The following is a 12,122-nucleotide window of genomic DNA, read 5'->3' as shown; positions in this document are numbered from 1 at the left end:
TAAAGTCTGGGGCCGCCAAGCATGTTGCTTACCAGCAGCAGTAACGCATGTGTGGTTTTCGGTAGGTCGTGAATGACGAGCTTATGAAGTTGATGGGGGGAGAAGTGGCAGAAATTCAGTATGCTAAAACGAAGCCCACCGTAATACTAATGGCTGGGCTCCAAGGAGTTGGAAAGACCACCGCCTGTGGGAAGCTAGCGTTATACCTAAAGAAGAAGGTACGAAACAATCATGCACATCTGGAAGATCTTCAGTTGATAATTAGAAAGTCCTGATCAGCTTCGACTGAGCTGAGAGAGACCAGAGACAGAACTGAGTCTTGAGCAGTGTTACCTATTCCTTGTAGGTGAGCTCATTCCTGCCAGTGTTAGATTGACTTCTGATTATCGAATTGCATTTCTCTTCCATTCAGGGCAGAACGTGTATGTTGCTGGCGACAGATGTCTATAGGCCTGCAGCTATTGAACAGCTTGTCACTCTTGGCAAGCAGGTAAAGGAAAACCTCGGATCGTCTACAGTTATCTAAGGCAGTTATCTTATTGTTAGTCATATTGAACTACGCATGAAACTTCTAGTCCTTTCCAATATGGCTAAAACTTTTCTTACCCCAGTTATTCTTGGTTGGGCCAGGTGGACGTTCCTGTGTTTGAGGCAGGAAATCAGATAAAGCCGGCAGAGATTGCAAGGAGAGGCTTAGCAGAGGCAAAGAAAAGAGCAGTTGATGTTGTAATTGTCGATACTGCAGGAAGGTTGCAGGTCAGTTGGAGCACTGGTTCTATTTGAGACTGGGAGTACAGATGTAGGCTGCCTATGGCTGACTGAACATTAGTTAATTGACTGGGAATTCTAAGAGATTAGTATTGATTCGTGGAAATCTTCTATCGCCTAGTAATTTGGGAGGTTACTTTAGGAATTGGCACTTTCGGCTCTCTTTCTGAGTTCATTCAGGCTTCTTTTTTCCAGAAATCTGAGCTAATGATTAATGGACAACTGCTCAACCAGTTATGACTGTATTGGATTGATTCAGTGTGAAGGGAGGCTTAGTGTTTTTATTGAATGTATACATACTCAAAATATTTCTTTGTTTAGATGTTTCTTAACTTAAGAAACTTACCTTTGGTCTTCTGGGTTTGTATCTTGTTTCCTTTTTTGCCACCCTTTTCTTTTCAATGAATCAAATGGATCCTTTTGGTACAGGGTGCTTGAATCTAGCTTTTTATTTTGGACTGTAGATGTGTGTTTGCAACGGTTTTCTTGTCGATGCACAAGTTCACTAGCGCTTTTCTTATCTTTCTTGATTGTTTCGCACATGTCTTTGTGGGCAGAGAGAGACAGAGAGGGAGAGAGAGAGAGAGAGGTCTTCAGAAGGTGTCACAGGCCTATCAGACATATTCCAGCCAAATAGTATCTCATACAAGCCACTATGGGCTGAAGCAGGGCTCGCATAGGGCCCTTGTTGAGTGCTATACTAAGAAACTCACAAAACTAGCTAGGTCTCAAAACTCAAAATCCTGAGAGAAACTAGGAGATATGATGTGATCAATTACAACCTGTTGCCGTGGTAGTCCTTGGATGGGATACTTTGCTGGGTCTTCTCTCACTGTGGTGGGGGGGTGTGGCCTCCGTGGTCTTTGTATCTTGTGGGCCATCTTAAGTCTCTCTGAGTAGAGCCGAGATAGGCTGGACCTCCATCGTGCATGCTGTTGTCTCTGCCTTGTGCGTGATCTCTCCAGGGCTCTCACGGCCCCCTCTGAGTAGAGCCGAGAGGGGCCGGACCCTTATCATGAATGCTCTGGTTCGGCTTTGCCTTATTTGTGATCTATGTGGCTTTGGCTCCATAGCTCCTCTTCGCCTATTCCTGCTAATCCACTCTGCCCTCATCTCAGCTAGATCCTCCTCTACTCCACCATAATCCTGGTGCCGACTTGAATGCGTAGAAGTATGTGACATGCCGCTGTGTCTGGTGCGGCTCAGTCTCTCATGTCCCTCTCATCTGTTGTATGATTTGTCTCAGCAGAGTCTCTTTGTGCCGATGAATCTTGATCAAATAGAGACTGATGCAAACCCGATCATGAAAATGGATCAGCCGAGAAAGCGGCTTGAACTCGTGTCCCTCCTTGGAAAAGGCAATGATATCATCCATGATCTAATAGTAGACTGGGCATGTACATAAGAAGTGCTCCTTTGTCTCTTCCTATCCCTTTGTCCCCACCTTCTCCAATGTGCATAGCCTGCAGATCGGTTGCTCTTATTGGCTCTCCTTGACTCGATCCTCAGAGGATGGGAAGAGACTTGTATGTGCCCAACGCAATCCTTAGTGCATGTGAGACTCATCTATACTCCATGTATTGGAGTCTGATAATCACGCCATCCTCAGCTACTTGTTGGGTGTGGGAAGCAATGGAATGGGAGTGGAGTGCAAGGGAGCAAACAACAAGCTGAAGCAAACGTGAGTACTTGCAAATGGATCATGAGAAAGTACAAAGGGGTGGCCTATCTGGCCCCGAAGTCAAGCATATGGTTGACCAGTGAAGAGTCCTCAGACTAGCCTACAAGGCCACACTAGGGCTAAGTGCTAACAAACCCCTCTTCATAGTATGGCTGAAGTATTCTGGATACATCTTAGGTATAATGGACCATGGTTGCACACATTCGTCGAAGATGGTTATAGCAACCTGACAGTATAGGGAGATCAACACACGTAACAAATGGTGCCAAGTGTAAGGCATGTTGAAAAGCCTTAAACTTCAGCTGTGGTAGAGCCTTCGTGAAGAGATTTGCTAAGTCGTCCTTTGTGGAAACATAGGACAACTGTATGTCTCCAGCTGACAGTCGTTCTTGAACATAATGATAATGAACCACAATGTGCTTGGTGCGCGCATGAAACATTGGGTTTCTCGCAATAGCCCGAAGCACTCTGGCTATTAGTGTAGATGGTAGTAGAAGCTGGCTGGATGATGTCAAGATCTGCGTGAAACCGGCCTTCAGTTTCCTAAAGGGCAGTAGACCATAACTATCATTGCATATTCATTATTCACAGCCTCATTACATCATTTCTAGCCACTTAACAACTTCAGAAATAACTGGATGGAGGCTAGAATGCCCCTGCTCAATGAAACCAAGTACAAGACCCCACACTAGCCCCAAACACCTGGCGCCCCTTCTGGTATTTATCGATTTCTTTAGGAATGAAATTTGTATATACAACAAGGGCTCACCCTTGTGCTCTACCCCACTAGCAATTCCACTGTCCAAGACAAACTTTGGCTACAACCTGCATTCCATTCTAGTGCACACAGTAGTGCCCAAGTGCCAAGGCAAGGCTAGGGCATTCACCATTGTCCATGACCAACTGTAAAGGTGTCCAAGCACTCCACAAAGCATCCACCTTGCTCAACAGGTCTGGCAATCCCACAACCCACTGAGCAGCCTCTCAGGGTGACCAAGCATAAACACAGATCTCAAACTGAACAAGTGACCTCAATACGGGAAAAAAATTCACACTGCTCCTCTGACACCCATCTGGTTGCACCCCCCTGTAACTAGGTGTCAGTTCACAACCTGAATGGCCAAGAGGGGGGACTTCCAACAGCAGAGGAGCAACGACAAGCTTCCAAAATGACCAAATACAATCAACGTGAAAGGGATAATGACAAGAGAACTCAAACCAGCTTTAAACGACTTCAATCCAGATCCAGATCAGCTCCAAGGAGCTCCAATCCAGTCCAGAACATCTCCACGGGCAGCAGACCCAGCAAGCAAGAGGCAGTAGGAGGAAATGGCAGCTTGGAGAGGGGAAGGAAGAGAGATAATGGGCTGGAATCAGAGAGAGAAAGAGGGCAAGATGATCACGGGCAGGAGAGAGGAGCTGAGCAGTCTGTACAGCAGGAAAAAGGGGGTGCACAGCAGCGTTGAATGTATCTCGGGATGTGTGCCAGCAGAAAAGAACAGCCTGTACAGTCCACCTTGGAGAAGACTAGGAAAATCTGCCCGTACTGTTCCTGTACAGCCACCTTAAAGGCTCCCTACAGTCTGTACGGAACCTATAGAGCAAGCTTGGCAGCCTTGGGAAACGAGCCAGCCACCAATCAAGGTCCAAAATGCAGCGAAAAAACAGCCGTACCCTTCACCTCGGGATGCGTGAAAGGAACAAGAAGATCAAAGTCCAAAGAAATCCATACCTTAGCCTTAGAAGGAGAGGAAGGGGGGTGGGTAGACTTGCATGAGTGACAGTGCCCCCCTTTGGAACGCCACTCAATGTGAAATAGATTTTTGCAGGAAGTGATGTGCGTTGAAGCACCACTATCAAAGTACCAGTCTAAGGCAGAATCTGAGGCTGCAAAAGCTGAATCATGAAGAGTAGTATTATAATGACACTCCACAAGAAATGCCCAGGCATCATGAGCAAGATTGGCTGCCTCTGTATTTGTGACATGAGAAGCTGGAGTATTTGTGACAGCAAGACCTTGCTGTCCTGGATGTCCCCAAAAATGACCTGCAAGAAAAAGTATGTCCAAAATAGCTGTTTTGCAAATGACCAGCCCAAATCAAAGGGCAAGTGCAAGAAGATCCCTAATTGAGCTGTACCAAGCAAATGCCATTGCAATTGACAACAAATCTGGCAAAAGCCCAAATTCTGAGAAGGCAAATATGCCAAAAAGAGGGCAAATGTGAAAAGATGCCCAAATTAAGCTGCAAAATTGCAAATTGGCCAATTTACTGCAATTTCTTGCCATTGTCAATGAGAAACCCCAATGTTAGATTAAGGACCCAAATGTCATAGCTATCTAGGCAAATGTGACAAAATATAGCCTGCAAATGTGAAAATATCATGCAATCTCACTCAAACTGAGTGGAAAAGTGTGTGCAAATGTGCTATTTGTCTCTTTGCAAAATTGAAGCCATTCAATGTGAAAAGCCCCAATTTCTAAAGGGCAAATTGCAACAAAAAATGGCGGATTGAGAAAAAACCCAAAAATTGCTGCAAATTGGCAATCTGACGTCAAAGCACTCAAAGACCCCGACTGCAAATCTGAGCCAATCTGATGCAAAGTTGAACCAATGTGAACCAAAAGCGCCAAATGTGGGACTAAGGCAGCGATTTTGCAATTCTCTCGACGATTTGCAGTTAGAACGATCAATTGCAGGGCAAATTTGCAGATTATGTCACTTTTGACAATGGCACGGTAGATTCGACGCTTGTTGTACACTTTTATTGTACGACATATTTCAAAGCAAATTCGTATGCAGGTTGTAAGATTGCACGACCAACTTCCAAACCCAGATGTTGGAGTTGTACGGAGGTGTAACGCAAAGTTATATGGATGTTAACTGCAGTTGTACAGAGCTAACATTGTGATTGGTGCAGGACGTACTGTTGATGATGACGCAGATTGTACAGCCAAGTTGGCAACACGTATGGACGATTCTCCAACTTGTATGGACGTTGTAGCCACGCAACTTGTACGGGAGCTTGTATAGCGCTAGCACAGAAGATTACGGGTTTGAGCCCGTGTGCAATGCGTAGCGAGGCAATGAGCAATAGATGCACGAGGGGTGCAAGAGGTAGGACAAGGGAAGTAGGTACAAGGAGCAAGATAGGCTCCGATACCACTGTTGGGTGTGGCAAGCAATGGAATGGGAGTGGAGTGCAAGGGAGCAAACAACAAGCTGAAGCAAACCTTGGTGGAGAACTCCTGGTCTCCCCCCAAGTCTGTAATGTATAGAGCTGGGGTAGATCCAATCACATGATATGATACTGTTGATCTCATCTTGTGGGATCTGAGAGAATGGGGAATCCAAACTGTATTGAAAGGGTGGGAGTCAATCCATTTGAATACCCTGACTATCACCGTCTTGATATATGTGTAGACCATGCTGTACTAACACTTGTATCCACTATTTGTCTAGAATTACAAAGATCTATGGGACCAGTAAAGTGTTTTACATCAAATGCCTAAAACGTGAATGCATGAAAAGCATCTCCATAAGAGTGCATGAAGCATCATCACCCTCATTATAAAAGCATAACTATTTGTAATGCAAACATTGTATAGCCATCATTACATCAGTTTAATATTGAAATTCCTTGATAAGTGCTTTCCCTTCTCTATAAATAGCCCCCAAACACTATCCTCCAGCAAAGGCAAAGGGTGTAGGTGGGAAGGAGGCGTCACGTCATATGCCTCTACCTTGAGTACCTATTGGCTGTGAATCTTATAGGTTGGCAAAGTTGGATTGATGAAGAAAGCTTGACTCCCCTCTATTAGCCATGCAACCATCCCCCAAGTGAAATCTTTTTGTATCTTCTGTTTGTTGGCTATGATATAGAGGGTGTCCATCCATATCCTTTGTGCAGCTCCAGATATAGTGAGGGATTGTCTCCAAAATGCTATTTGCACAACGGTGGCATCTATCATCTATCTGCATCTGCTCCAAGCAAGGGCCAATGGGCAAGCCTCCACATGCAACCATCTAGAAGAAATATGATATCTTTAGGGGTTTGCAGTGGTCTAGAGACGTGTCCAAAAACGGGAAATAACCTTGCGGGGAACCTCTTGCTAAAGCTAATGGAACTCTCTCGAGGGGAACCAAGAAATTTCCTCTAGTTGAAGCCATCGGGCTATGGGAATCGTGCAGGTGAAGAAGGGAACCTCCTCCACTCTGTTTGAGTGCCTCACCCGAACGGGTCAAAATTCCTCCCCCTGGATCCCATCTAAGAGAACGTCCCCCTCTTGCCCTGCCTGGACTGGAATTGGGTCAATGGTCTAGTCCTTGCCCAAGCAGCCTACGACCTTGACCCTATGCCACTCAAGCTGCTCCAGAACCTCTGCAGACTCAAGGTCCCTTGCAATCTCGAGCTGAGGGATGCCCCCATGCCCCACTTTGTAAAGTCTGTGCCGTAAAGAACAAGAGATTGCTGCAGAATTTGGATCTTAAGTGTCCATGAGAACTGCCCGCACCAATGTTGAAGCACTCCGCAATCCCTCCCACCATGACTCGGGGATTGCTGCATCGATCTCTGCCATCCGGATGCCTTCCCCCCCTCAAATGAGAGAGTGCTTGCTCCCGTGACTGCCTTTGTGGGAAGGCGGACCAATTTTTGGCTAAGTGGGAGGATAGACGTGAAGAGAGTTCAATGTAACCGGCCTTCAAGAAAATAAAGGGCAGTAATCTTCGTCTACCCAATCATAAACCTCAAAAATAGCCACAATGCAAGCTTAGTCACTTCAATCACTTAACAGTACTTAGAAATAAACTTCAACAACGACAATGGGGAGGCTAGAATGCCCCTGCTCAGTGATAACAGTATACAAGACACTCACTGGCCCCAAATGCCTTGGCGCGCCTTTCAGTATTTATTTAATGCTTTTGAATGGAAATGCTTTACACTAGGGGCTCACCCCTGCACTGTTCCTCTCTGCAAATCCTCTATTTGTCTTTTGGGCATCTAATCCAAGTGCACCACTAGAATCCAAGTGGCAAGGCAATCTTAGGTATCCACTTCTGAACTGACCCGACTGAAAGGCATCCAAGCATTCAAACCACTAGCAATTGTGCATAAGCAGCCTCAAGGCTTTCACATGCAACACAATGGCCCTCTGGCCTTTCCCTAGGCACACCCTTTGCTTCTGAGTGCTTGCTTACACCTGTGGGGACGAGAAAAGACTCCGAGCACAAGAAAAGCACTGTAGGTAACTTCAAAATGAGAAATAGCAAACAAAAAGAAGACAATAACCAAATACCTGCTGTCCGTGGCAGAGGGGCGAGCTCAATCCTCATGCCTATCTCCTAACGAGGCTCCCAGTAGGGCGCATGTGTCTTCCAGCCTCAGGGAGATGAGAGAAAGAGTAGAAAGAAGGCAGGAAAGGGCTGGAGGTACACAGGCTTGCAAATTTGCCCCAAATCCTCGACATTGGGATCTAGGGCTCGAACCTCGCTTCTAATCAGCCACATCCCCTCGAGATTCCGAACCAACCCTTTGAGCATATTAGCATGGATTTTGTTAGAGACCTTCCACCAGCTATTGGTACTAGGAACACCATGTGCTGGACCATCGTGGACATGTCTAGCAAGTTTGTCATGCTAATTCTATGCAAAGGTACCATCGACGCACAGGACACTGCCCTGTTATTTCTCAGATGGTGGTATCCGATGTGTGTGTGTCCGACAGGGATTACAAGTTTACCAGTCTTTTTGGAGAGCCTTGTTCGACAACTTTGGTACCAAGCTCAGTTTCTCCAGCAGTTTTCATCCACAATCAGATGGTAAGTCAAAAGTCTATAACAAGTTATAATTTGATGTTCTGAAATGCTATGTTGCGGATGCTCGGTCCCATTGGGAGCAGTACTTACCCCTAGTTTAAGGGATCCTGAATGACACCCATTCTTCCAGGGTGGGTCGGACTCCCTGTAAAGCTGCTTTCGGCAAGAAGTTCAAGTCCTCCTCACCTGAACATTCGAGAAGGTATACAAAGCCGATCACATCACAAAGACCTATGAGCAGATCATGGAGTCAGTAAATGACCGCATTGCCAAAGCCCAAGAGACCTACCGAACGCAAAGCCAACAAGCACAGGCGTGATGTAAGTTACAAGGAAGGGCAATGGGTCTATCTACAGATCATGAAGAAATGTCTTTGGAAGGAAGTGCCCGAAACTTTCTCATCGGAGTTTTGAACCCTTTCCAATCATCAAGGTGGTGAACAACGTGCTCTGGTAGACAGGCTTCCCCGCAGCAGACCAGCAGGGTGCCAGGGTGCCTCAGCATCTATAGGGATCTAGTGAGGATTCACCTCCTCTAGGTAGTCGAGTTTCTTTCCAGCTTTGCAGTTGAGGGTTTCAGCCCCTCCATACAATTGTATTCAGCCCTTTGGGCATTCATACATTTCAGTTATATTCTCTCCCTCTGATTCTCTCACTCACATCCACAGCATCACTTTGGCTGGTTCCGTGGTGGACATGTGATCATCAATTCATCACCCTGCTTTACATCTCAGTTTGGAATTTTAATCATTTTTTAAGGCTGGTAATCTCATTTTTGGTTTATGTTGAATACATTTAGCATTCATGACACGGCTTCCCAAATCCATGGTTTTTTGGGGCATCCTTAAAAACCTGTGCATTGTGTGTGTTTGTAGAGAAACCAATCTCTCTATGCTAAGTGTAATAGGATTCTCTTTTGTTGGATCTCATGTTTTGGCAAAGCCACACACTCTTGTGACACTCTTGTGTTGCGGGGTGCTTCGAACTTTTTTGATTGACTGGTCATTGTTTTTTGTGTCTTATTCTTGAATTTCAACTTCTATTATTTACGGTCACTGCTCTTCGATTTCCAGTGGGTGTCTCCTCTTGCTTTACAGGCACCAATTAAAGCATATAATCTTATGAAATTGGGCATAAGATTTGTCGGAGATGTGGTGGATCAACATGGTTATGTGCTCTCATTTCCACAAGCTTGCAGGACATTCCCCTTGGGTCTGCATCATAGGCCCATTTGGAGAATACTTACAACTATGTTGTAGCCATTTTTTCCTGTTCCTCCGTTGTTTGTTCAGGACAGATTACTGGACTGGAATCTGATTTCCTTGTCTCCTGCTACCTGTTCACTTTCACTGCATAATTTGCAATCTTCGATGGTCTACAGATTTCTTCTTCCACCGCCATGGATTGATAAGCATGCCAACACTCTTTGGAATTTGGATAGGCCTTTATCTTGGTGGCAATCAAAACTCAGGAAATTTTGGAAAGCTAAATTGCCATTGAAACAGAGGCTCTTCCTTTGGAGATGTATAGTGGGAGCTTTTTCCATTGGGGTGAAATTGGAAGCACGCTGTATTGCTTCCTCTTCCTGGTCCCGTTGCTCTCATCAACATGAGACAGTTCCCCATTTGTTATGGTCTTGCCCGCACTCTTGAATACTGATCACTCATGTCTCTCATTTGCTACGGCTCCGGTTTCCCTCTATCAGATTCGGGAAACTCTTCTGGATGTTTGGATGCTTCTCACCTCAGATGTCTCCATTCCTCCTTTTCCTTCACTGGGCTCGCTTTTGGGTACTATGGACTATTTGGACACAGAGATTGCATTTTAGGATGGAACAACAGTTTCCTCAGGCATATGCTTTCTTCAGAATGTCCCTCAAGCAATCTTTATATGATAGTTATGCTGCGAGGGACTTGGATGCTACTAGCCTTGAAGTGTTTTCTCACTGTTTTTGAGTTCTTTCATTAGGCTCTCCTTTGGAGTCTAATGTCATGTACATTGATTTCATGCTAATTTTATAGTTACCGGTTTCACAAAAAAAAAAGTATGTTAGAGTATTCCCGTAAGTCTTGCTATCAAAACAATTGTCTTTCGGGTTTGTTTCTCATCAGCCCAACCCCTTCCCCCCAAATCCCCCCTTGCCTTTTTTAAAAATCCTCTCTCTCTCTCTCTCTCTTTAATTTTTGTTTTAACAGATATACATGGCTTTGTTTGGAATAGGTAGACAGAGGAATGATGGATGAGTTAAAGCAAATGAAGCAGATTCTTAATCCAACAGAGGTTCTTCTTGTGGTAGATGCTATGACAGGCCAGGAAGCAGCAGGTAATTTCTTCCATACCATCCATCCTACCTCTTACCTTCCTGTTATATCTGTTAAGTACGTGCTGAATGTTCACTTCCATTTTATTTTGCTCCACAAGGTGGACATATGGGAGTACAAGATCAGTTTCACTGTGGTCTCATCACTTTCAGCTCTCAAGACTTAAATAGCTTTGTTTAATATGCTGATTTATCTCTGTTGCTCGCCTTTTCTTATAAATTATTCAAGTACTTTGCATGGCCTCAGTGACATGCTGATATGAAACAGAAATGACACACTCAGCCTGTCTGATATATGGAAGGATCTAAATATATTGAAACTGATTGACATGACTTTGTTCTAAAATCAGTGAGCGAAAGGTTATGTTTGCCTCTAGTCCTTCACAGTAGGCTCCTTGCATGTTGGGATTATCAGGGTCACCTCCCCACTTGTGAGCCTCATGAGGAGGACATAAGGGAGGTGTACCATCAGGGTCTGAGAGCATGTGATGCATCGTGACTACAAGCCAAAAAGTCCCACGCATCTTGCACAAAGTTTGCTGAGTCATCAGCTTTATTCGCAGCAGCAGCAGTAGAGGGACCTACAACCAAACCTGCTTCTTTGTTCTTTTCTTTGGCTAATCTCTTCCTGCATTCACTTAAGTAGTGACCTAGCTTTTTACAGTATTGGCATTTGTCTTTCTTCTTGGGCTGCCCTGCATCAACCTTTGCTTTATTTGACTGCTTCCCTGAAGCACTCCTAGAATTGAATTTTCACCTGAAGCAGCACTTGAGTTTTTGCTTTTGCCCTTGTCATGGGCAGCAAATGCTTGATCATTGCCTTACATTGAGGTAGATTTATTCTTCCTTGTTTGTCCTCCTGTAACAACAATGCCACTGACTCCTCAGACTTAAAGGGCTGAGCATTACCCATCAATTACAAAGCAAGAGAAGTGTGAAATGTCAGGTAGGTGTCTAGCAATGATGACAAAGTCCTAGAAATCAGTTCCTTCTTAGGAATGACCTTATCAATATTAAGAGCTGTTTGTGACGATCTTATCAATATTAAGACCTTATCAATATTAAGAGCTGTTTGTGACGATCTTGGATCTTTGTGAGATGATCAGCCATGTTGTTACCTTCTTGCAACTCCAAATTCTCAAGCTCCTTCTTGAGAAAAGCAAGCGTTACCTCATTCTTGGCTTGATACACGTTATTAAGAATCTCCCATGCACATTGCGAAGCTTTGCATGAATGGATGTGAGGAATGATGGATTTCTTGACTGACATAGAGATTATGTAGTTAGGGCTTGAGCATCACGTGAATCCCACCCTTTGATCTTGTGTGAGAGCTGAAGGTCCTGCAGTTTCTAGTCCAAGAGCTTGCTGTCCACTTCCGACAAGTGTGGCAGGTGCAATATTCATAGGATGAAGCTCATCCCCATTACAATATCCCCATAAATTCTTTGCTACCAATACATTTTTGGCCATAAACCTCCACAAAGATTAGTTGGTGCCATCCACCTCATCCTCTATGCCAAAACCTCAAATGCATCTTCT

The 12,122-nt window shown here is 44.8% G+C and overlaps 1 protein-coding gene across 2 annotated transcripts in view; it reads left to right on the top strand.

The window, feature by feature from the left end:
* CPSRP54 (chloroplast signal recognition particle 54 kDa subunit) overlaps positions 1 to 12,122 on the top strand; it is a 47,863-nt gene that overhangs the window by 780 nt on the left and 34,961 nt on the right. For both annotated transcript variants that reach the window (XM_087380637.1, XM_087380639.1), the window contains 4 exons: positions 66 to 218; positions 413 to 490; positions 631 to 756; positions 10,484 to 10,586. In XM_087380637.1, the coding sequence (XP_087236763.1) occupies positions 66 to 218; positions 413 to 490; positions 631 to 756; positions 10,484 to 10,586 (460 nt within the window). The remainder of the gene's footprint in view (positions 1 to 65; positions 219 to 412; positions 491 to 630; positions 757 to 10,483; positions 10,587 to 12,122) is intronic.

This window comes from Dipteris shenzhenensis, chromosome 10 (assembly GCF_047967505.1).
Source record: "Dipteris shenzhenensis isolate YYH24624 ecotype China chromosome 10, Dip_SZ_1.0, whole genome shotgun sequence".
In the NCBI taxonomy this organism is placed as follows: domain Eukaryota; kingdom Viridiplantae; phylum Streptophyta; class Polypodiopsida; order Gleicheniales; family Dipteridaceae; genus Dipteris; species Dipteris shenzhenensis.
The sequence above is the reverse complement of the archived record's forward strand: the minus strand, read 5'-3'. Positions and strand labels throughout refer to the sequence as shown.